Source organism: Falco peregrinus, chromosome 5 (genome assembly GCF_023634155.1).
Source record: "Falco peregrinus isolate bFalPer1 chromosome 5, bFalPer1.pri, whole genome shotgun sequence".
NCBI classification, from domain to species: domain Eukaryota; kingdom Metazoa; phylum Chordata; class Aves; order Falconiformes; family Falconidae; genus Falco; species Falco peregrinus.
In genome coordinates this window covers 105,094,710-105,120,871 of record NC_073725.1, presented here as the reverse complement: position 1 = coordinate 105,120,871, position 26,162 = coordinate 105,094,710, and the positions used below count along the sequence as shown (strand labels likewise).

The 26,162-nt window shown below is 36.4% G+C and overlaps 1 protein-coding gene and 1 long non-coding RNA gene across 2 annotated transcripts in view; one reads left to right on the top strand and one right to left on the bottom strand.

Moving 5' to 3' along the window:
• The window catches only part of ARHGEF3 (Rho guanine nucleotide exchange factor 3), a 144,295-nt gene that overhangs the window by 91,973 nt on the left and 26,160 nt on the right, over positions 1 to 26,162 (bottom strand). Inside the window, exon 2 of the mRNA XM_055805867.1 lies at positions 6,211 to 6,277. Coding sequence (XP_055661842.1) covers positions 6,211 to 6,277 — 67 coding nt within the window. The remainder of the gene's footprint in view (positions 1 to 6,210; positions 6,278 to 26,162) is intronic.
• On the top strand, positions 1,935 to 11,310 carry LOC129784569 (uncharacterized). The gene is made up of 3 exons (XR_008747450.1): positions 1,935 to 2,064; positions 5,217 to 5,300; positions 9,189 to 11,310. It is a non-coding gene; the product is annotated as an uncharacterized LOC129784569 (long non-coding RNA).

Sequence of the window (26,162 nt, the reverse complement as noted above, 5' to 3'; positions counted from 1 at the left end):
AATTGACTGCTATCCAGTTACGCAAATGCTACACAATGAATTTCTGATAGCATCTCTATTTGTTTGCCAACATAAACCTTGCTGTTCCAAGAGAAATTAGTCTTGTGACTAATCAACAACAGTTCCAATGGTTTGTTCAAAAACAAAACCAATAATAAGCTAAACTATGTAAAACTCCGCCCACAGAATAAGCAGGAAGACATCAAAACCAACACTTTTACAAATAAGAATCAGTGTCTAGGGTGTCAGCTTGCTACAGAATATAAGCTCCAGTCTTCTGAACTACAAATTGTGTATTAGAGAAGGGAAATTTTAATGCTTCTATTGCCCCCTGCATTGCTGCTATCAACACTGAAGTAAACTTTCCCTGCTCCTGCAATGCTCCAAAGCAGGAACTGCATGGCTACAGAGAAACTCAGCTTCTACTAAACCCATTATACAGGCTGTATGTTTACAGCACCATATTCTAATACATTAAAGCAGAAAGACTTGTAGAATTGTTTCTTACCACTTCTAATATCAGGTATCAGAGACCTTCTGGCCCAAGAAAGGTCAATGCTGGACAGAGGCACAACAGCACCTCCGCAAAGGCAGAATAAAAGCAAGCCTGAAATAAGACAGTAAAAGAGTGGTAGTGCTGGGACAATCAAACTCTGAAACAGAAGAGCTTGCAACCCACTGGAAGAAGAAAGAGATCTAAAAGGAGGAAGTGGAGTACAGGAATACATCGTCTGTTAGAAAGCAAAAAGGGGATTCTTTTCAAAGAGAAAGGGGGATGAGATGGGCCAGGGATCAAGCACCCACCTAGAATCTCTTTAACCTACTACAGGAGGAGGTAGAATTAGTCTCCGCACAGAGGGAAGCGGATGAGCACAGAGTGCTGGAGCAGGCGCGGAGAGCAGGGATGCCAGCAGGGCGCCCCCGCGTGGAAGAGTCTTTCTATGACACATGAAGGAGCCAGTTTCTGACTGCCAAGTCACAACAGGTACGATATTCCACTCACGGCTATGCTGCCAACTAGGCAGAGTAACTCCCCCACACACCCGGAGGAAACTATTCAGATTGTGAGTATAAATATAAAATAACAGAAAGCCACATGCGCTTTTCAATGTATATGGTAACTTGTGTTTTAAAATCATATTGGTCATACTATAATGGTATTTAAGCAGATTTGACGTAGATACATTAGTGCATCATTTTGCTTCAACAATTAAGAACAAAGGCCTGTCTGACACCATTTATAATAAGTGTCTGTTACATGTAACATCACTGCTTAAGAAAATGTATCAGTGGATACAGACATTAAATAAAACCAGTCAGAATCCAGGAGAGGTAAAGTGGTGCTTTCTGTGATAGTATTATGCAATTTACGTAATTAATCATCAAGGCAAAGCTAGGAACAAACTTCTCTCTTAGAAACCGTTATCTTATTTAGATTCATGCATCCTGAAGGGAATAACTGAAGTCTGCCAGCCTGCACAAAATAAATATACTGTTTTGTAAATACTGTCTGAATTCTTCCCATTTGGCATAAAAGACACCTCTTTCCCCATGAAGACATTGGCAGCAAAACTAGCAAAGAAACCACTTGCACATCTGAAATTTACTTTCAGCACATTTAGCACATTTTTATGTCAGGCTTCTCATAAATTAGATCAGCCTTCCTCACAGGTGACCGCATCTGCAGCTTGGTTAGTTCAATGCTTCTCTAAAATTAAAAAGGAAACAAAAAGGAGGAAATAGGAAGAAGCCTAGTTGCAGTAATTTATCTTCAGTCTTCAGGCAACCGCACTCCAAACACATGCCTCAAACTATTTCAAAGTAGAAAATGTTGGTTTAGATGTCACTATTTATTTTTAGCACTGAAGTTCTTCAGCCAAATTTGGTGTGTAAGGGGAAAAAAAAAGCTAGAGAAACCATCACAGTGGTTCAGATGTTTAAAATATGCAGGAAATTATGCTAGATCTTGGTGGAGCAGTAAAAAGAAATATCAATAATAAGTGGAGACAAAACCCAGCATCCTCTTCAGTTACGTCTGCAACCCCAGTATTCTTCATTAATCAGGTAACTGCTTTTTTTGATTGTCTGGCAGTTTCTTTATGGCCATCTGAAGTGTCATCATATCAATAGTGGGACTACCAGGTACCACTACTTTTGCAAAGTACCTCGTGGGGGTGGGGGGGGGGGGAGAATATCACTTAAAGACTTTCAGTAACACAAGCCCACTAATCACATGACAAGATCTAGAAAATTATGCTGCTGGCAAAAACAGAGAGTGGGTGATTTTAAGGGGGTAGGAGGGGAGACAAAGAAGCTGAAGTCTGAAACCCCTCAGGAGAGAATCTCAGTCTTGAATTCAGAACTTACACACTTGTTTTTCCATGGTAAGAGTAGTTAGGCTTATTTGTAATTCAAGACTATCACAACTAGCAAACAACCACAGAGGCTTTAATCTTAACATCTTCTAACTGTGTGTGTATGACTGTACGCATGTAATCTGCATTTGATGGGATGCTTTATTAAATCAAACTGTTTCCCACCCTACATGGCAACAGTAATTCCATAGACATTAGAAGCAGCATATTGAACTGCTGTCACTTACGTGCAAGCACCGAACAATGGTGCTGAGCAAAGCCACCTCTCTGCATCCAGGTGTTAAGGGAAGAGGGGCATGGAGATTTGAAGAAAAAGAGTGAGAGTTAATGGCAATTAGAAGAGATCAAAAATAGAATTAATACCAATCTCTGCGCTAAGAACTGTGCTGTTACTTTTTATATACACTATCAACCTGCCTCTGAATTGCCCCATCCCATCAGATATTCATGCCTCTTCTTACCAAGCTCTGGCCACAAATTGCCCCACACCCACATGGCATCTTTATCTTCCCAGAGTTAGTATTTGCAAAGGTTGAACTGATAAACCTGTAGTGTTTTATAGGAGACTTCTGCCTCCAATCCTTATTTCCATCTCTCTGCTTTCACACTCACTAGCTTTCCTCCATTACCATACTTCATCCCTTTTCACTCTCTCATCTTTCACTGCTCTTTGCTTTCCCCATCCTGACTATCCCTTTTCCAAAGCTACAGCTTCCTCCTCTTTCCTCCTCCAATCCTACACCCAGTGTCTTTCCTTTGCTTTATTCCTTTTCTGCTCTAAGTGCCATATCCACCACCTACTCTTTTATGTTCTGGTTTTCCCATTCCACTGTACCTCCAGTTTGCAATATTCTAGTCTCCACAGGTTCTGTGTTTCTTCCTCTGAAATAACAATTCTCACTATAAATTCCTTCCCTCTAAAATAGTCTATTTGCTGGACACTTGACTATACAATTTCAGAGACCAAATTAACCTGATGCTTCATGTATATGCAGGAGCAGCACATAGCAGAGAGATTGCACTGCTCGTTAAATTTAATTCTAAATTTAATCTAAACCAGGATTGATTGATCTATTAAAAGAAATAATTTTTAAAAAATCAAAATAAACTCCTTTCTCCCCAATGATACCTAAGCACTGCCCAAAGTTCTGTTAAGTAACTGCTACTGTTATCTAAAATTGACAGCATTGGCAGAAACATGTAAATGATATCGTGACATGGAAATCCCTATTGAGAGAATTAAATGTGATCTCTAGCCACAGGGCTCAAAAGAGCTGCTCAGCACAGAAAAAAAAAAAAGTTTCTTCTGATAAAATAAATGTAAGGAGGGTAAAAGGGAAGTGCAGAGGAGTTTCTTTGGTAAATGTTTAGCATCTGGGCCTTCTTTATCTTACTTTGAGGTCTGCATTTGTACACGTTCAGGGATGCTTTAACATGCCCACCTTATCAGCATGATACAGAGACATTTAAAATCAGTGAACTGACTTGCAAAGCAAGGGTAGGTGGGACGAACACAATGTTGCAATTAGGTGCTTCACCACTTTCTTTATTATTTTTTGTGACTGTTGAAATGATCCTGTATTATAGCATAGATGTTTAAACAAAACAGCTATAAATAAGTCATCTCTAGAGTATTGTTTGTTATACTCAAGCGTGGCACTGCTCCACTGTCAACATTAACTCTGTTCTTTTACCCAATAAGGTTTTACTCCTGTTTGAGAAGACATCAAAGTTAACCTTTTATCATTCAGCATCTGTATGAAAACCTTTATGACTTCAAGTCTGCTCATTGGGCTTTTCATAACACAATTTTTCCATCCCTCAAAATAAAATTGATGCTGACGCAATGCAAACATGAACAGAGAATTGCTCTCTTCCCCAGTGCTCAACAGTCTTGTTTCAGCATCCAAACAGATCAAGTGAACAACTGATACAGGTTCTTCCCTTGATGTAGCAGTTTATTTCAAACAATTAACTGCAACTGTCAATTACTATGCATTCTATGAAATATTAAAGCTATAGAACTTGACATCTGTCTTAGTATCCCATAAATTTCCTTAAAAGTAAGGTGGCAGTCAGCTCCCACAGATCTTAATTTCTACACATGGAGGAATCAGTTTGAAGATCCTTTACTCGCTGCCTGTTTTCTCTAGTACTACCTATTCTATTTCCTTTCAGGTTCTTCATTTCTCTTCTTGATTCTTCAGCCTTTTACTCCCCAATTCTCTGTTCTTCATGTACTAGCGCACTCCACCTCTGCCATGCAGCTTGATGACAGACTTCATGCCACCACACTTAGTGACCCTAAGCCCTTACTTCCAGTGCACTATTGTTTTCTGAACTTAGAATCATTGTTTCTCCGTCTACAACTCATACCTGCAACACTTTTCCTACTACTTTCATACCTACCTTCTTCCTCTGTTACTTTTCGAGCATAGCTGAGAATTAGGAGAAATACTACAGTCAATTTTACTTTTAAACTGGCTCTGAAATTTATAATTAATCTACAGATTAGAGGTTGTTGGTATTTTCCCTGCATTCTTGACAATGCTGTTGTGACGGAACTATTTTCTTGGTAATGCTGACAACTTCATTCTGTAGCTTTGTGGTACAATGCAAGAAATAGATGGTGAAAATAAAATGCTCACAGTAAACAATAGTGGACACTATAATACCAAATTAGAATGCAGAAGTCATTAGCAGATATTGTGAAAAATAATTTACATTTTAATTAATTTTACCATATTATCACCACCACAGATCAGTAAACCTGCCAATGTCATTTACACTTTCAGCAAAGCATTTAAGTAATGGTTTTCTATGTAATTTTTTTGTTGGAAGGAACTCAAAGAAAACAGAATTATATGCTGTCCTGAATACAAAACTGAACTGTTTAGATTCAGCGTAAGTCAGTCTACATTACAGGTAACGGTAATTTACTGTTTATTATACCAAATGAAGTTTGAAAGGCAGAAAAGCCCTACCTTTAACCAAAAGATTACAGTAATACTATGACTTAGATACAACATGCAGTGACAACTCCTTCTCCTAGACTCTATCCCAGGCTACAGTACTTACACAAATGGCAAACACACCATTGTCACCACCGTCACACTGAGTTTTTCAACAAATGGTGTAGAAGACTTCACAGAGCATAGCGCACAGAGAGTGAACAACATGACTTTCTGAAGCAATTAATCTACATAAGAATTATACCTCTGAAACCTGAAGCAGACATGAATCAAAGCTCCCAATACCCCCAGCAAATATTAAGGTTCTCTGTTTCACTTACATTGGTTTTTCATGTACCTTTTCACTCAATTACTGTGGGAACAGGCATACTTCATATTTCCTTGCTTAGCCAAACAAAAATAAAACCTATTCCCTTTTGCCTTGTAAGAAATCATGTAATTTTTGTTATGAATCTCCAACTGTACTTCTGCAAAATTCACATATACAAGCTTTCAATAACTAATCTCGCAAATATCTATTAGAGTAAAAAAGCACTTAAAAACCCTGTACCTATCAGTTCCGTTTTGCTGATTTATTTTCAGATATGAAAACACACATCTTTTCTTTTTAAATCATAATGTACATTAACACACTTACATTAAATTATCTTCCCCACCCCTCATCATAAATCAGCTAATCACATAAACAAAAGCCCTTTTTTTAAGAAAGCCTTTTAAGAGGTCAGAAAATTAAAAGTTCAGTTCTGTAATTATTTTGCCATGATTTTAGTCCCTGCAGATCATGGTTTAACTACAAAGTTACACAGCAACCGAATGAAGCAGGAGGTATGAACAGAGTATGAACAAAACACCACCACACTTACCCCTCTGAAATTCCAGCCCTTGGTAGAAGGAAACAGGGAAAAACCATTCTGTTGCTGTTGTTTCGGCCTGCAAGATGAGACAAAGGAAAGTGTTGACATTTTCAGCTGTCATCTTTTCTATATCAATAACAGAGTGACAATAGAGGAAGAAAAGAGAAAACACAGGCTTCAAGTACTAAGACACCTTAGATTTCCTTGGCTGTACTTCTGACAGGTTTCTCTCTTCAGTTTAGTTGAGTGTTGAGAGCTAAAGGACATGGCAGCCTTACGAGCCTTCGGAGACACACTGACTTGATGTCTGACAGCAACTCATTACTCCTACCGATTTTCAACAAGCAGAGACAACCCTGACCTGAACAGTGCGGGTCTGTGAAGCTGCAATTATGTCATGTGATGCACGATGGGGCAGCCTACCAGCTGTACTAGCTGGGGACACTATAGAGCCTTTAATCATACCAGTGAAGCTACGCAAAGCACTAATGTGAATTAGCCAGACCTTTGTATGACACTAAAAACTAGAAGCTGACTTCTGTTTTTACTCCTTCCAAAACTTTTCTCCTACCCTATAATTATTGCCGTACAATCATTTCTGAAAAGTAACCATAGCATTCTTCACTTCCCTCCTAATAAGCGCTTTTCACCAGTGAGATCTTAAACTACTTTACAAAGGTAGGCAAACATTGCTGAGATTTCACGCATGAAGTCAGATCAAAGCTAGACTGACCTGTTGCAGTTGACCAAACCAGCAAATAGTTTGGCAGTGGGACCTAAGTGCTGAACACACTGCAGCTCCAACCATGCAATTATACAGATTAGAGAACTGACCAAACAATAACAAGAACACACAAACTTGGTTAAAAAATAGCAAATTAAATGGCTGCCTGTCAAACCTCACCATCCAACAACAACAGGACAGATGTTGTGCAATGAAAGCACTGGACTAACGCATGAAAGATCTGGGAGTCATTCCTGTTGCTTATAGCTCCTGAAGGACTCTAACACGCAGTGCCTCAGCTTCTTTTCTGTAGAGTCAGGATAGCCATAGTTCTCTCTGTCTTTTCTGTCTTCTCTATTTTGGCATTAAATATTTGGTGTACAGGCAGTTTTCTTATTATGTGTGCTAAAACACATCATAGCACAATGATCACGGTAGGCATTTTTAGATACCAACATAAAGCAAATATTAATCATGACAATTGAGTCATTTTTGTAACATCAAAGGCTGAGATGTAAATCTTCTCAGTTTTTCAGTCTACCTGACAGCCAGCCAGAAAGAATATCAATATCCGAAGCACATTGATAAAGTCACTAAAAAGCACAAGACAGCATACATGACAGACTTCAGTGTTAAGCAGTCTCGCTAATAAATCCTCCTACTACAGCTTTCCAAGTTAAAATATTATGAAACTGAATTACTAACCCAAAAACCTCACTGCAACTGTTACTGCACTATGAAAAGAGAAAAATGTGATTAACATGACAAAGTCACACAATTATCAATTGTCCTAATGGTATTTTGAACCCTTTTCATTCACAGATGATCTCACACTAGAACAGCCAGATTTTCCAAAAAGTACCACGAGCTTTCTATAAAGTTGTGCTCCTTAGTCACTTCTCAAAAAAAATCTCACGTTTAAACTTACATTTCCACATTTTTTCTTTGATATTTTAACGCTGTTCATGCATTTGTTTTCCCAGTTTATTAAAAATTTCACTAGTTCTATTTTAATTAAGCTAAGCATAGGGGAAACAAAAGACATTTCAACTTCAATACAGCAGGATTTATGATAATTTACACAACAGTTACAAAGGAAATGAAAACTTCATTAAAAATAATCTCTCCCCACTATCATCCTGTAACAAGAACTGAGAACTTCACAATAAGGTTGTTGTATCATTCACCTACACTAAACTGAAGACCATCCACCAGAAGACTGATGACTAACCATTTGTTATCATCAATCTGTAACTTTCCCATTCACTGAAAGCATCCCTGACTACACAACAACAGCCAGTCTTTATAGAGAGCAGACAGTACTAAAAGTACATTTTGCCAGTTTTCACAATAGGTATCCTCCTTTCTTATCTTAGCAGTCAAGAACCTCACTTCATTTTGGTGAGAATGAACTTACTATTCACACTGGTATGTTAAACTCCTTTCTTCTTAGTACTACTGTAGTGTTATTAAAGAGCCTTAAATGTAGCAGCCTAACAAAACAAGCCGTTTTTACCGAAAGGAGTTAATTAAAAAGGTAGTGAAACATATCGAAGTCACCGTATGTTCCTCCATAACTTATGAGCCTGATCCGATACATACAGGGTGTAACAAAATTCTTCACAAATTGTTTTTTCACCTAATACGTGCAGTGCTCTTCCAATGAGCAGAAATCAGGCTGAAGCATTACACCTATTTACCAAGCTACAGGCTACCTTAAATAGTTTCTTCCAACATTTTTACACATCTGGCCTGGTTATTACTTCCTTTTTTCCCATTCTATTAGAGATATTCAATGTTTGTCTGCAATGCAGTGAATACATCAAGTCTAATTTCCCATTATAAGAAAGCATTTCATATTGCCCATCTCAAACTTACAAAGATATTAAAATTTTAAAAGTGTTTTCCTACTATCTTACTGACAGACTGGTTTAGATACCTCACTGTTCCCATAACTAGAAATGATCTAGGCTAAACATATTCATAAACTGTCTATGACCAGCATTTTTCAGCTGCACACACCCCTAAATCAAAATTACAAGTTCTGGTTCTCAACTGTACCTCAAGTAACAAAATATAGTTCTACTGAAAACAAGACCTAATTTACAGCTTTCTGTTTGGTCCTTCACTGTCTTAAAGGTGTTTTGATCCCTTGGACTTCCCAACTGTCAACATCAATGAGAGCTGTACTGAGAAATAATCAGTGTTGCAGGGTTTTTTCAAATAAATTTTAAATTAATGTCTTGCTCTTTTTTTTCTACAGGGCGCTACTACTGTTACTTGTGAACATTCTGTTTACTGGATAAATCTATTCTGAATTGCAGCAGTATGCAAGCTAATTAAGAAAACCACCTGTCTATTATAAAACCACTGAAATACTGAATTACTATTTGATATTTTAAATACAAAACCATAAAGCTAAAAAACTGTCAGAGAAATCTATTTTGAAATAACCGATGAATGTTACACTTCGATAGGAGGGATACTGTATCAATAGGTGTGTTAGACCCACATGGTTTGGAAATAAAATGATTTACCAGATCAATAATAAAAGCAACCACTGGCATAAGTAGGTAGCAGATAGAACAAAATAAAACATTATCTTAAAGACGGAAAGGAGACAAATTAATAGGCATTACCAGTGATGAGCAGATCTGACTTCCAGAGGAACACAAGTCTAAAATAAGTTACTCAGATTCTGTAGTAAGGCTTTTCCAGATATCAAAGAATAAGACAGGGATGGTTCCTATAACTGCATACACTGTGACTAACACTCTTGAAACCCTCAAACAGATTATCACAGACTAGATCATGGCTGAGAAAAGGAAGTACATGATGTGTGAGGGAAAGACAGGAGATCATCCTTACAATTCCTTGCAACAGTAATTTCAGAGCTGTTATTTATAATACTTGACCTTTCTTACAGATGGATTTTTTTTTCATTTAGCTAAAAGCCTCCAATCATTTTCTTCCCAGTACTGCAGTTTTAAAAATGAAAGATTAGAAGGTAGGACTCTATAGAAACTCCTCAGACTGTGGGAGGGAGAGGGGTTATCAAACCTGCCAGCTGAGCTTGGTTTGAAGATTGCTATACAAAGTTTACCTTGGAAATAAAAGCCTGAAACCAAGTCCATCCAGCCTGAGAAAAGTGCAAGTGGAGACCTACCACTTGGAAAGGCAGCCCATGAAGATACTCAGCCTTCATCCATGTTTCTCTGTTTCAGTGCCAAATTCCTCCTCCTCCTTAGTAGATGTTTTAACTGTTCATCTTCCATTTGATCTTTAAGCTCCAGCTCTGGCAAAATAAGCCCTGGAAATGGCATCTCCACATCTTAGTAGCTCAGATGTATGCTTGATCCCTTGAAACATCTACCGAGGAATGACTGAACGACACTGACTTGCTTGCCTGCTAGTTTCCTAGTGATCCTGCTAGTGATGTTCAGTAAGGATAATCTGGAATTTTACTGAACAAAACATTTATTACTGCAGGAACTTTTGACACTAGTAATATCCTCTGAGCTGTGGCTCTATCTTTAACAAAGTTGCTTCTACAACTATTTTGTAGCCTGGAGAATAAATAGCCACTGAATTAAATGTATAGTGAATTATCAGCTTCAGTTTTTTAAGGTCCCAGATTCTGTGGTCCAGCACAATCACTTAAAGTCCTAAATCTGAATGAATAAAAGTTCTAGAACTTCTAGTACCATGAGTTAATTTAAGGAGTTTATTAGATTAATTACAATGAATCAACACCTTATGCTTCCTGTAACACAAGGCTGTATGACACTACCCAACAAAAAGCAAAGCTTTACAAAGGAAAATGACTTGTAGCAGTGAAGAGGGAGAAAAAATAAGAAAGAAAAAAAAAAAAGAACACAAACAAGATAAGCCATGAAATAAAAAAAAAAACAAACACACAGCTAGAGACATATTGTTTCCTTTCTCACAGCTATGTATTTAGTACAGAATTTTGTATACAATGAAGACAAGATGTTGCCATAGACTCCAATAAAGTACTAAACTAGATTAAGGATATATGTCAGTTGGTTTCCACTGCAGAACATTGAATTAAAAATAAAGACGTATCTCTGTCAAGACCGAAGTATGCATTATTTGTCTTCTAGAATGCTTATGTTGTCCCATCTACTGCTTTGCATTCAGAAGAAAAATCCAGTATTTCATATGAAAAATTTCTTCACCAAAAGATTTGTCAAGCATTGGAACAGGCTGCCCAGGGAAGTGGTTGAGTCACCACCCCTGGAAGTATTTAAAAGATGTGTAGATGTGGCACTTGGGGACATGGTTTAGTAGTGGACTTGACAGTGGTAGGGTAATGGCTGGACTTGACCTTACATGTCTTTTGCAACCTAAACAATTCTATGATACTATATTAAACCAGCATCATTATAAAGGTTTGTCTGGAAACAAAACATTGATCCTTCTTAAAATAGTTTTGCAAAAATGATCCCTATATTTTACATTTGCTGTAAAATATCTTTGTTGTATAATATATATTATAATATATATTGTTGTAAAAGATCAGTGAAACTGTAGACTTTTTTACAAAGACTGAATATGACCTATAACTATTATTTCTGCATAAAACTCAGGACAGAACCCAGCTACGTTCCCTCGAATTTTGTTGGCAATGGTAAGAAAAAGAATTAAAAATCATAAAATAGCGTTTTTGTCCTTAAGTTGTGTAGGGTTTCCTGTTCAGGTTCCCTCACACACATACTATAAATAGATATAATAAAAAATCTGTTGGACAAAGATATCCTTATTGAAGTCTTTATTTAGACACAATTTGTAGACACCCAATTAACATGCCTCCCAAAATACATCAGTGAGATCTTTTTGTGCAACCTTTACTGTGCTGTAGGTAGTTCTATAATGGCAATAATTAAGTATATAATGGACTTATATATATATTATATATATAATATATAATAAATATATAAAGATTACAACACACATCGAACATTTTAAAGTTTCTAAGGCATTTACTAAAAAAATTGTGTTACCTGTCTTGAAGCATGACGATGACATAAATGAACAATTTATGGCAGTTTATATTAAGCTCTGTAATTTTTACATCTTATCTGATCGTGCAGTCTTTCTGCACACAGAATCACTGACTACAACAGTATTTTTTCAGATAAGAATATTCAAGCTGTGTGTGTTTTGTTTAGAATAGTCAGCTGCTAAGTCTGTTTGAAGATAAAAGCGCATTTCACAAATCTACATGAATACTCACTCAGATAATAAAAGGAAAGTTCAAACCACTTAGAGACAAGCTGTGCCAAGTAAAAATTCTTTTCAATCTGCAAAAGTAAAGGTTGTTACTACAGCTGTAAATATTTTATGAAGATACTGTTAAATAATAAATAGAACTTACTGTTCAGAACTGTTCTTTGTAATGCCATCTGCTCAACTTATCAAAAGTGTACACTAATATACCATTAATAAAAGCTAATTTATTTGAACACACTGGGATATTTGTGATACTAAATCACACATTAAAAAAATATTTGAAGTAGTTTACCTGGTGAAGCTTGAGATATGCAAGAGCATTTTAGCTTCAAACAACAGTTTTGAACAATACTGACTCTCTTAGATGTTTTAAGTTAAGATAATAGATTCACGTACCTCTGGTACTAATTTTAAAAGCAGAAAAAAACCCCCACCCATGGCTTGACCTCTTCATAAAATATACTGACTCCTTCACTTGAAATCCCAAATACTATTTCTCTTCTATGCTAGATTTGTACATTTTGGAAGTAAAAGGAGATTGTGGAAAATTTTATTTATTTTCCAGAAGGAAAAAGCCAAATCTAATACAGTAAAATCTGGCTCAGAAAAGTTTTAAGTTAATGTGGAGAGTTTACTTGATACACTTTTATTCCTAAAGGCAAAGCATCTCATTAAGATTGTGTGTATGTTTGATTTACCAAGGTCTAATCCTCCAGACACGAGCTCTTCAAGCTCCCATAGCATCTACCGAGAGACGAGGGGGGCACTTAGATGAGCAAGATCGAACACTTACTATCTTGAAACAAAAACATCCACCAAAGCAAACACAGATGACTGATTCTTACTATTGAGCTGACTTCCTGAATACTAATATAACCTTTTATTGTGCTACTATCATGAACTATGTGTCATAAACATATTAAGAAAGAAAAACAGCCCTTATGAATCTGGATGTACACAGATGACAGCCTGCACCACCGAAGCAGGTACATGTACCAGCGAGCTGTCCCACACCTACTCTTTTCCCATGCTCTCTTCAGAACATGTTTATTTATACTGTGAATCAATGCACAGCACTGTAAAATATCTCATCGTTAATAAAACCCAAAGAAGCTACAAAATGCTTTTTATCATGTCTGCATTTGATTAACTTCCTGTAAAAATTAAAAGCAATTTTATGAAAGAGGGGGAAAAAAAAAATCTGAAGATCAAGTTCTACATTTTGATGTAAAAATCAGATACTCCTTATGATGTAACATTTCATCTTCTGAAGAAACAGAGGCTTGATTTAAAGCTTTAAACTTAATTTATTTCTTCATCTGTTAACTACCACAGGTTAATGCAATAAATCACGTCTGATATACACCACTATAAAAGCATCCCCCTTGACACATGAACTCTGTTCACAACTGAAACAGAAAGCCCTGGCTACTAGCCAAAAGGAGGATGCAGGCTTTTCTACTGTCTGACAGAAGTATAGCTGCATTAACGTTGGGGAGGATGAGAAGAGAGTCTTCTATTATGTTTCTGTAACAAAATATCAATGTTTCATGAATATTGCAAAAGCTAAGATTAGAAAGACTATTCACTGGCTCACTTTGAATGTGCAGCCTAAAATTATTCCTCTGGCATTTCAATAATACTAAGGAATAAGAAACGGCAATAAATAACATGTTTGAAATTTTTAGTCATTACCTCATCCCACTGTTGTATCACAGATACATGCTGAAATCTTTACAAAGAGAACAACTCCTCATTAAAAAGAAACGTTTGCTCACCTCCACCCTACAGTCAGCCATCCAGGTATGATTCTCTGGTCCATTGGAAAAAAAAAAAAAGACACACACACACCCCCCATCATGACACTGTCACAAAAAGCAAGCCTCCATGCAAAAAACTCACATAATTCATGCTCAATGAAAGAGAGTAGGCTCCATTTTGTTTTCAAAATGGAAGTTCATTCTCATTGAGAACCTAAGGCTGGGAAATCCACTTAGTTTAGCCAGATTGGATACTTACTGATTAGATAGACAAGGGATTTCTTAGTTCATGAAATCCAACCAAACCGCATTTTCAGCTAGCCTATATGGAAGTTACTAACACCCTCAAAATGACCATTCAAGTGCCATCACATCATGTTCTTGATAAAGGAAATGGGTGTTTTCTGAAAATCCTTTTTGTTTGGATTCATATAATCCGGATCTCTTTCTGAAGGCAAACATGAATTCCTGTGGTTCACTAAGAGTCATTTAGAAAGATCAGAAGGACCAAATAAAGACGGTAACACTATTTAAAGCAAGTAACATTTGGGGGCATACCAATCCAATACAAAATTTTTAAACTCCTGTACTGCTATTTCCTTATCTCTTCATTTGCAACTTCATCTTTTTCTGCATTATAGCTTGCATTTCAACTGAAAAGGCTAAAAATGTAAGTTTGTAACAAACATATCAAGTAGGACCATTATGCCATTAAGCCTGCAGCCAATTTAGAGGCTTCTCTGTGTTGAAAAGAGAAAAACTCCTGCACACATTTTAAAAGAGTGCTGTATGATATTTTTCACACCTCTCTCTCAAGGATATGGAATTAAACTAGTCAAGGAAGGAAATCTGCTTTTATTAAACATAATCAGCTACAAAGGACGGCAACTTTCAGAATACTGTTTCACTGAGAAAGATTATTCTTGCATAAAGCGGTACATTGAGTGACAAGAACCACTCCTGTCATTCTGATGCAAACAGACAGAATGTCATGTTTTAAGATTGTAACAGGCCTGTCACCACTGGAGCTAATCAACTAAACTTCTCCAAGTGTACGCGGTCATGTCTACACTAGTTCTGCCCTCCACCATGCCTCAAGGATTGCAGGTTGTTTTGGCAAATTCCATTTAGCTACTTTGTCACATATAGTTCAGCAACTTGGACCTAAAAATCTCACCAAAGATTAAATTCCGCAGCATACTGGGACTCTGCTCAGGACACAAGCAAGTATTTAACTGTGGCATTACTAAAACATGGGCACCAGAACTTCTCCCACACTTTAAGCACTGTCAGTTAAATAAAGAACAGAGTATTAAGTAGTGAAAAAAGTCAGGAATTCATTAACTGACCAATAACAAAACCTTTCATGGGAATGAGTTTCTATATTTATATCAAGTCTGAAGGAAAAGCTTACACTTTTTCAAATAACCTTTCACTATTTCTAGAGCTTTTTATTTAGAAATTTAAAGTACCACAACTTGGGATTATTTTTTATTTTCCCCTCTGGGTGCTATTTTAAAGATAAGCACCCAATGAAACACCTTTTTCTTTTACAATATGAAACGCAGGAGAGAACTCTTCCAGTTCATTAGATTACTAAGATCAATAGGTATAATAAACACAACTATGCTTAACAAAATACTTAAGATACTCACAGAAACATCTGTAGACAAGCAAACATTTTCAGTAGTTATGTACCCATTACAACCTGTTTTCTTTAATAAACTGCCAGTATATTTAATTTTTCTTGAACTCAGTTACATTTTGTGCCCCAAAATGAACTACAAGAGGCCCTGAAGCAAAGTTTAAAACAATATGCAATACATACATACAAGTCATCAAGATCATACTATGCAACTTTTAGATTCATTAAGACATTTTCACTTGTAAGACTTTCACTTGCATTATTAGCAGATCGTACACTGCAGGACCCCAAATAAAAAGAACAGTGATTTCACCTCCATTTCGTATTCATTTCCATCTGCACAGTATTTCCTACTAAGTTGCATAAATAACTGTAAGAGCAACTGTCAGACCCCTGGGCTTAGAAAATTTTTTTTTCCTCATATTTTACAAAGTGATCTTTATAACTTTCTTAATTAGCTTTAACATACTTTTTTAGATCTTGAAAAGAATTAGCAATGTCCATTCAGTATTGATTACTTTAGTTTCCCTTGTTTGATATAACTCCCTAGGACTTTTTATTGTGGCCATAAATCCCCTGAGCTCCATAGGCTTTTTGTCTTACTCCATGACAGTAAAGCTACCAAACCAAGCCCTAAAATGCTTTCAAGTTTAAAGTTTATTCATATAATAAACACTGGACTGGTTTCCCCTTTGTTCTGAATGAAAGTGAAATAAATACAAACAAGGCAACCATATGCACAAAGGCCAGTTTACACATACAAGGAGAACTAGATTTAATAACAAAGAATTTCAATAAATATTGCATCCTCTAACATCAGGATATTCTGTTTAATACAAACACTGACAAATTTATGTCTGCAAAAATCAGAAGAGTTTTTGAATGCAATTTATAAATAGACACTAAAGTCAACAAATACTGACCTCTACCATGTGACTTTTGTGATCTTGATCATCATTGCACAGTGAGGTCAGAAGGCTATCAAGATAGTTTTCTCTTCAAGAATCATGTAAATAGGTTTACATAAAAAATAACACTGTTAATAAAAGCTAGGTTATAATTTCTGAGCAAAAGATTGTGTACTACATATTTAGCATTAAAAGTTTCTTTACAACATGAAACATTTGAAGCTGGTAGCAAATTTAACATGCAATGTTTCTAACAGTCTTCATTGGTCTGAGGGATGATACTTCAGCAATATATTCAAAAGGGGTATGTACTCTGAAACCAAAGACTCCTTTCATAATATCTGAATTTTTATGTAGTAGAATGACTTCCTATTGAGTAAGCAAAACCCCCACTTTCACTGTTTCCATCATTTCTGAAGCGATTTAACCTGAGATGCAAAAACAAAATGTTTTTAGTTGTTAGTTATTATTCACAGCTGGGTTCCTGTGGGAACATTTTCTGCATCACTGTTGCCATAGTAATTACTATAGAAACCCCTGAATGCAACAGAGTAAAACCTGTTGAAACTATCCTTCCATTAAAGCTCCATTCAAAACATCAACGCAGGACAGAAAATGTTCACTTATCTCTACTTCTGCCAGCAACAAGTTATGATTTCTGGTCTCTTCAAAATGAATACACTAACTACATTACAGTAATTTCAGCCCAAGATCATTTTACAAGAACAAACCAAAAACTGGCAAAATTGTGTTACAATTACAGAACCCTATAACTAAAAAATAACATTGTAGCAGTGATGACTCTGAAAGCATGCATTTTTCGCTTTGTCCTGGGTCAAAGTACATTCATTAAAAAGTGTATTTATGGGTAGGAGAGATTTGGAGCCAGTTTTTTCAGGGATAAATATATATATATATATAAAAAAATGTATACATTTTTTAAAAGTGTTTATATGCAAGAATACTACCCCACAAACATTTTTTTTCCTTCTGAAACAATACAGCTCCTGCAAAAACAGGAATTAACATGTTAAGTGAGACATGTTAAGTAGATCAGACAGGAAGTAGGATTTTGCTGTAAAGCAGACCAGTAATGGGCTGATCTGCCGATGGAGGAAATTTTCTTGTCTCTTTCAAGGTAAGATTGTCTGGTTGTGTCTGGAAGCAGGAAGGCCTACATCCTTCTTAGCTTACTTTATTTATGAGATTTGTTATCAATTACCTTAATCAATACAGGTATTTAGTTGCTTTCCTTCTGCAGTCTCTGCCTGAAGTATATCAGAGCAGCAAGTGCGGTAATTAACCATGTTATTTTGTTTGCCTTATAGTGTGCATTCACATTATCCGTTTCAAATGTATTGGTGTATGTTGTTATAGGCAGAAGACAAAGTCAAACCAAAATGTCAGGCCTATGATTCCAGATTACCTCTTTTAAGATGCTTCCCAAAATGTAATGCAATGAAAGGTCAAAAGGTAGCTATGTATGAAAGTTGTTAGCAGAAAAATATTGTAAGAAACATCACTTTATACATCATCAAGGGAATATTACTGCTATTAAGTATCCGGTGCTTCTTTACATAATTTTTAAGAATTTTGTTCTTTATTATTTTTCCTATAGCCAATTATTTTAATATATTATCAGTATTGCTAAGATCACACTGCTGTTCCTTGCTCTTCCAACAAATGTGAACAAAAATCCATTTACTTCTGTTACGTGTTTGTGCCATACATAGCAAAATTTTCCTATCCAAGCACATTTAAAAAATAAGCTAATACAGAACTGACATTACCTACTGAAAAGACTGTCACAGAAGGTCCCATGAAATAAACATAGCTGTTCATGAAACACTAGTTTTTCCATGGTTCTTTATGAAACCATAAGGAATAATATTGTTTGCTCTTGAAACTCAGAAAAATCTAAAAAACATAAGTTTGCCAGAGCCTAGTTGCTTTCAAAGAAATAAGTATTTTGGGGCTATTTGCCCTTGCACATATTGACCTATTCTCATCATGTAAGCTAGTACAGTATCTTTTTTTCTTTTTTCATAAGAAAATACTCCATGATTTGTAACAACTTTATAATATATGGTAGAAGAATCACTCTGACAAGCAAAGACTGCTAGTTTTAAGACTCATTAGTTATCGGGTTTTTTTACACTGCTGAATGTTAGCAGTTGCACAATTGCACACCGCTTCATTCCGTATTTTCATCAGGTTTGTGTTTTTTTTCCAAGACAATCAACACTATTATGTCTCCTCTAAAATGTTTCTTGATGCCATGCCTTTAAATTAGGGTACATTTATCTTTGCTACTACTCTTGCTGACAGCTAATGTATTTGGGTTTCAAAGAGGTGTATTAAATAGGTTTAGGAAGTAGACGTACACTGCAGTATTTCATTATAAAAACTGAAAAGCTTGCTAATTACAAAAACAAGAGAACAGGTTTTTCAGTCCAAATACAGAAAGCACCAGAACACAAGGACAACATTCCTACTTACTACAGCAGCTGACATAAGAAAGTCATAAACCACAAGAGAAGAAATCAAACAGATGTTGATTTGATTAATGATGATGCAAAATTGTTTACCATTTCCTTTATGGTCACTCATACCAGAACCACTGTTGGTAGTCATCAGTGTGACAGGAATGTAAGGTAAATGGTCCTGCTTCTACATCCTGTTTTCAGTACAGTGTTTTTCATTTCCAAATGCATTAAAAAAGCTATTCTATGATTCTGTGAAAAACTGATAGGAAAAAAGTTCACTTTATCCAATGCTCTCCCCACCCGCAACTGAAGTGGGGTCTTTTGTATTAAACACATTAACAATTTAATGATGGTATAAGATCCATTGACAGTATTAATTGTCTAATAGCCCTACAGGCAGATCCAGTATGGACTCTTTGTTAAGGGTAAACATAAATGATAATAAGCTGCATTCTCATTCCTGAGAGTAATGTGGCACCGGAATTAAGCGAAGCAGCAGCCCGATCCCACGCACAGCATTGAACCTCATGATCTCAGTCACAACGTAAAGAGCAGACAGAGCACCAAGCACACACGATAACAGCAGAGGCATCCTTTTGCTGCGCAGACACCATCTCTCGGCCCCGGATGCTTACCCACGGGCTGCAAGGGGCAGGCTGATGCCGGTGGGTTTCCTGTGAAAGCAGGCCCTGTGCTTTGCCCCACACCTCGGCACACTCTGTCCCTCATTAGCTCTGTGACACTTGCCGTGGAAAGGCTGTGGTTAGTTCCGAGCAGCACATCTGCTGGTAGGCTCCTGCCAGAAGGGCGTGAAACAGCTACGCTCTGGCAGCCTTCCTCACAACAGTGGTACTAATTGGGGTCTCTCACCTCCACCCGTACACAATTACGATAAAATTGGAGTTTATTGGCTTTGGTATTTTTTAATATCTTTTTAAAAATGGAACTGGGCAATGTGCTGAAAAGTTACTGGCAAGAGACAGACAGCACAGTCATATGCCATTTCCTGAGGAAACCAGGCTTTCTTTAAACCACACACATACATCTTTCTGCAAATCTTGCTTTTCAAGGTGCCTTGAAAAGTCAAGTAAATGGTTTCAGAACTTCCAGCTCCCACTCCCCCCTACATCGTACCGAAAAAGATAAAGTTGGGGGAGGGGGTTGGTTGGTTGTTTAAACTGAAAGTGTATCATAACTTTTTTCTTCAAGTAAATCTATGGAAAGGGGGAAAAAGTTTGTTCTCTAAATTATCATAATGAATCAACCACCCTACTCAGTAAAAAAAAAAAATAAAAATCAATTATTTTTCCCAAAGTTCATTAAATCAGGTGGCTTTTCTCAAGAGAGGAAAATTTTAAATTCCTCACAAGTGAAAAATATTTAATGTTAAACCTAAACCACAAAGAAATCTGTATTAACGCTGTGTCTGACATGTAAACAAAGAGCTTTAAGTTGATCGTTCTAAACTTGACTGCACTGTGAAAAGAAAATGCAGGAAAGAAACATTACAGTATTTTTAAGCTGTCTTTAAATGGAAACCTGAGCAAAACAGTTACATTTTTGCTTTAGTAGAACATAAACAGAGCTGCAGTACACTTGTAATGAATGAGTTCTACTATGAGCAAAAGTCTCAGCAAACAAAAATATGTCCTGTAGTGCATTTGAAATTTAGCTGATTGCTAAAGTTATATTAAGGCATTAAATTACCATAGAAGACATTTATTGTAAACATGCTCTGGTATCGTGAGTGTAAATCTTCACACTCCAGAGTATAAGGTCTAATAGACAATAACACATAATAAAATGTGGGTATTATGGTACCTTTACAACAGTTTCACATGAAAACCTTTCCATTCTTACAGAAATCTCAAAAGAACCTGAAATTCTAGATATTTGACTTTAAATAAATACAGGTATGTTGAATAACTGAGCTTGTTTTCCTACACAAGTTAGCACTGGCAAGCAAAGAAATCCACGTGCTTTGTTAAAATTTCCATTTTGTGAAGTCTGTAACAAAGCAAGACAACAGGCATCCATACTAACCGCAAACTTTGCTCCATAGCACCAAAGTTTTGTTTACCTGAGCACTTTCTGAACTGCTAGATTAGGCTGAGAAACTGCTAGATTAGGCCAGCAGTTTCCCTCAGGGGAAACACAGCTGCTTGTTTCACCAGGCTACTAACGATCATCATCCACTCACATAGCAGATACAAAATCCTAAATCAACTGTGACCTGATGATGGATGAGACAGTTCCTGACACTACCGATACCTTGGCAAAAGAGATAGTCTCAGATTCCTTGCTGGGCAAAAGAATATTCTTTGGATCACTGATTAAAACAGCATGCATTGAAACGGGCAAGGAAACAGTACTCAAGACCTTTGATGGAACTTAACAAAAAGCCATTTCCTTTAAATAAGGACAGCAGATTCAGAATCCAAAACAAGTTTTTGCCAGTTCTAGAGTCCTCTGTCAATCTTCCAACCTGCCCTTTGTGACAATTATGTGTTTTTGTAGGTAGAAGTCAGTCACTGAAAAGCTCGGGGCAGGAACATGGTAGGAGAAAAACAAGATCACATCTTATCTGTACTGTTTATCTGAAGAACAAACAGAATGAACATTCACGGACAGCATTCCTTCAGGAGTCATGGACAGTTGCATCAGTTGCACGAACTTGTCGCATTAATAAAGAAATTTAAGAAACCCCTATCCTGTTTATGATGATAAAGTTAGTGTATGCAGTTTTTGTAAACTGCAGTGTACAGAGTAATGGGACACTTCACAGCTGTCATACTGTAAACAGGCTATTTAGGAGCTGTAAAAGAGACCTGAGGTTGCCGAGAGAAAAGTATGCAAAGCACACATACAGACCTGAAGGCTACTGCTGGTCAAAAATGTCCAGCAAAACCATACAGGAATAACCTTCAAAGAGGAAAAGAAGAAATGGTTCAGGTGCTGGAAGAATTTACCTTTTCAATACTTGATACAGATACTAAAAAACTACCATGAAACCATGTATTGTAATAGTAAGTCCTCAAAAAAAAACAGGACAAACACCAGAGAGTGAGAGAAGTCTGGCAAAGCCTTAAATGGAATTAAAGCACTTGTAAGTTTTTTAAATTAAATACCCTAGTAGTCACTCATAGTTCTCACACAAAACCAAAACATCTATTCACATACCGTTGGTAAATACAGCCCTCTGCTGTGCAAAATATAAAACTTTTAATGCAGTTACCTTTCTGTCACTGTGCCCTATGATTTTTTTGTAAATTACTATATACTCTTCCATTTACATACAAAATCCTGATGGCAAGCAATAACAAAAGAAATTAAATTTCCTCACAACTCTCCTACTCCAGTAAACAGAAAATGAAGATTCTGAACAGACAGGTATTAAGGAGCCTATCCATTGTAATACATGTGAGAACCTTCCCTTTAAATTCCCTTCTCCCTGTGTTCAATAATTATGTTTTTCTTAAATCAAGCTGTAAATGGTGAACACTAACACGTTATATATATATATCTGTATTTAAAACATCCTCCAAATGTGATTAAATACAAATCAGAATGAGGAAAAGTTCATGACTGATTTCACACCTCTGTTGAAATGAAATGCAAAATAACCAATTAAGTACTTATTACAGAACACACGAGCAGGCAAACATTGGCTTGTGCCAGATGAGTTGCAGATTAAATAAGAAACGTTAAGGAGGGAAAGTTATTTTTAATCACAGAATATACAGACCATGAAAAGGAGCTGTTATTTAACCTCTGGATTAACTATAGGATGTCCAACAAATTTTAGATAGCTCTATCTCCTACAAGAATTGATCAGGAAGGTGTTATAAAACAGGCATCACTGTTGATTAACCTGGATCGTCATAGTTTCAGCAGATCATATTCTGATAGATTGGAAGGCAGTTGGAGGAGTTTATTATCATTCTGTTATTTCAGGAGTAATAAACGTCAATGTTTAATGATAAACTTATTTAGCCTTCTAAGTCCTAATTTTTCTTTCTGCTTCCTTCTTCAAATGGAGATTGGTGGGTCTTTCCCACTATTTTCTGTTTTGCTACAGAGTGCCCCCATGTCAACACAGCACAGGGGAGAAAGATGAAAGAATTCCTTAGGTCAGTTGTCAGTTCAGAAAAAGAAGAATATCTGAGGGAAGAAAAAAACCACCTCACAGAATTTGACGGACAGGACAGAAAGGAAGCTATATACAAAGGTACAATAAAAGTGTATCATTATTTCCTCTGTCTGCACTTTGATATAAATCACTTATTGATATGTAGTTGACTTAAAGGAGAAAGTGAGGCCACAGTAAGTTAGACAAGTAATGAAGAGGGAAAGATGCCTAAGCAGACTCAGTTACAACTTGCCAGATCTTCTGAGTTCTGCTGTAGTAACAAGTTACGCAATATAAGTTTCATATGTGAACATATCTAATGAAATTGCAACAATAAAATTGTTATAATAGTATATTAAAGAGACCTCTTTTTAAGTTTTAGTGCAATGTTTTATTTTTAGTCTATCTGGTCACATACAACTTGCATTTTCATCTGTGGAATAGAAACACATTATATAGCTTTTGAAACAGAGGCATCTTTATCCTGCTGATCTGTACAGAGTAGGCTGGGGGAGACACAAAGAAAGAAAAATTCAGAACTCCTTTTTGGTGTAATTGGCTATGATAAATGAGAGTCTTTGAAACAAAATCTTGTCCCCACTCAGAAGTATAGTCGTAATTGAATCAACTTTTTTTTAAATACAGCCTTAGAATCTATTTTTTAAAAATGAAGATGTAACTAACTGAACAGCTAGTAAAATACAGGCAGCTTCTGTCCTTCACCACTAAGTGCAAAACCCAACAGAGAAGACAATGCTAGAGCAGCAAACAGAATACATATATTCCTGCTGACAGATCAGATTATTCTTGTGAATTTTAATTTATGCTTCTTACACTGACATTGAAGTTCAAAGCCAGGGGGAAAAAAAAATCACATGTTCTTAATACTGACAAATATAAGTGGATATTCTGAAACATTTGCAGGTATTTTTCAATACTTTGCAGTGCTTGTATTTTAGTAGCGTATTCTTATTGAGTTTCTGTCTATAATGACCTTAACGTGAGCTATTGCTATTACTGCAGATTTTCTTTTCCAAGTCAGAAAAAAACCCCTACAAATTTAGTTGGAAAATTTCCTTGTATAATTTTAAGGCAATGTAATGACACCTTACTACAGAAAGGTACCATTTCTATCTGAGAGATTTGCAGATGACCAAGTGTATTCAGCTTGAAAGACACATATTCACATCATCCTCTCTTACAACACTTAACCACAGAAATTTTTCAGCACCCACGTGAACATGCAGTTAATTTTGTTGCCTAAACTCCCCAGTTACCAAACTCTGATCTAATTAAAAAGAACATGCACAGGGTTTGGGTCCGGCTGGCCCACCCTCTCAAGTCATCAAAACCGATGACTGAAAGGACTTCTAATCAAGGGAAACAATTCGGGAAATCATAAATAATCGTAAGAACACAGTTATGTAAATTATGCAGAAAGAAGTCTTCAAGCGAAAAAATTCTGGCTGCAAGAGGAAATGAGCTGATAAGGTGTTGCAATCACTAATTTGCGCTAGAAGCGAGAAACTTGTAACCAATCCTGTGTGTGAATGAAAGGAATATGTAATGTACGATGGAAGTACTCTACTATATGTAATACGTACCCTTGAGTATGTTGGTGTGCATGTTAGGAGGAAAGATCCCCCATGCACCCAGCACTGCAATAAACCAATGTCAGCTTTCCAAACAATCATTTGGTTTGGACAGTTTTCCTGGTTACCACTTTCCGTAACGATTTCACCAATTCACATATTCACAAGCCTTCCCACCCCCAAAGGAAAGGGCAAGTTAAAAATCAGCCTTCTGTTCTATCTTTTGTTTCCAAAGACTACAATGTTTAAATATTCCCGTAGAAACACGATGTTTGTTTTCCTTGAAAACTTTATCATCAGCTCCCTCTACAGTCAGAGAACTAACTAAAAATATTTTATCGCTTATTACTTGGGGGTGGGGGGGAGTAGTTTAAATGTCTTATTAGTAGTATTAGGGTATTAGTCAGAAGTTAAACTGTACTACATGTTGAACAATAAAATAATAATAGACTGTATGAAGAGATACTGGAGTCTTAGCAAAAAGAAATCATAAACAAGGACAAGAATCTCTTAAAGAGAAGCAGGGTAAGCATATAGGAAACACATGGTTGTCAATGGTGGATCACTGGGATTTCCTTTCTACATTTAAAAAAAAAAGTCACACACTTCATATAGCCACGTGCATGTACACCCACTCAGCAAATCAAGATCTTTCATCAAATTGGTTAGCAAAAATTCACACTATTTGACATTTTATATGTATTTACTTTTGTATTTTATTGCAATTTACTTTGAGGGCTTTTTTTGTTTGTTTAATTTTTAAGTTGTTTAGTGGGTTTAAGTTAAGAGTTCTTGCTTTTTCTAAATCAGCCTAAAAGTAAAACATACGCCCACCTACAATGGAATGCAACAAAACCTGGTGTGCTTCACTGAACATGGGTGCCTTTATAGAATGGTGAAAAGTACTGGCCGAGGGAGGAATGTAAACCCATGTTAACTGAGCAGAGAAGACTTTGTTAGAACTCATCAGCCAAACACTGCTTAAAAACAAAACCAAAAACTATTACACCGATTCCTAGGTACAGATAATAAAAAACAAATACAAAACAAAACCCCATCATAAGACTGAAGAGATTGAGGGAACCAGATGTAAATCAAATACCAACTTTCCCTTTGTGGACAACCTTTTCCACCCCAGTGAAGGAAGCAACAGAAAATCTCCATGGTCAAAAAGGTGGTAGTGCTAATATAGCCATAATGAAGCCTGTAGGATACATAATTGCAACAAAGGCCTGAAAATTTTTACTTCTCACCATTTTAATTATCACAAATGGTGTGTTTTGAAACACACTGGCAGACTTAACTGCAATAAGTGGTAAGCAGCTGGCAACAGTGAGTAAGGGTCCCTGGAGGGCTAATTGTTCCTGAAGTATCAATAGCAGTAATGGAGATGGGGCTGATTAGCAGTAGAAGCATACCGTGGAAAGAACAGTCAACTTCACATGCATTTAATGAAAACTTCCC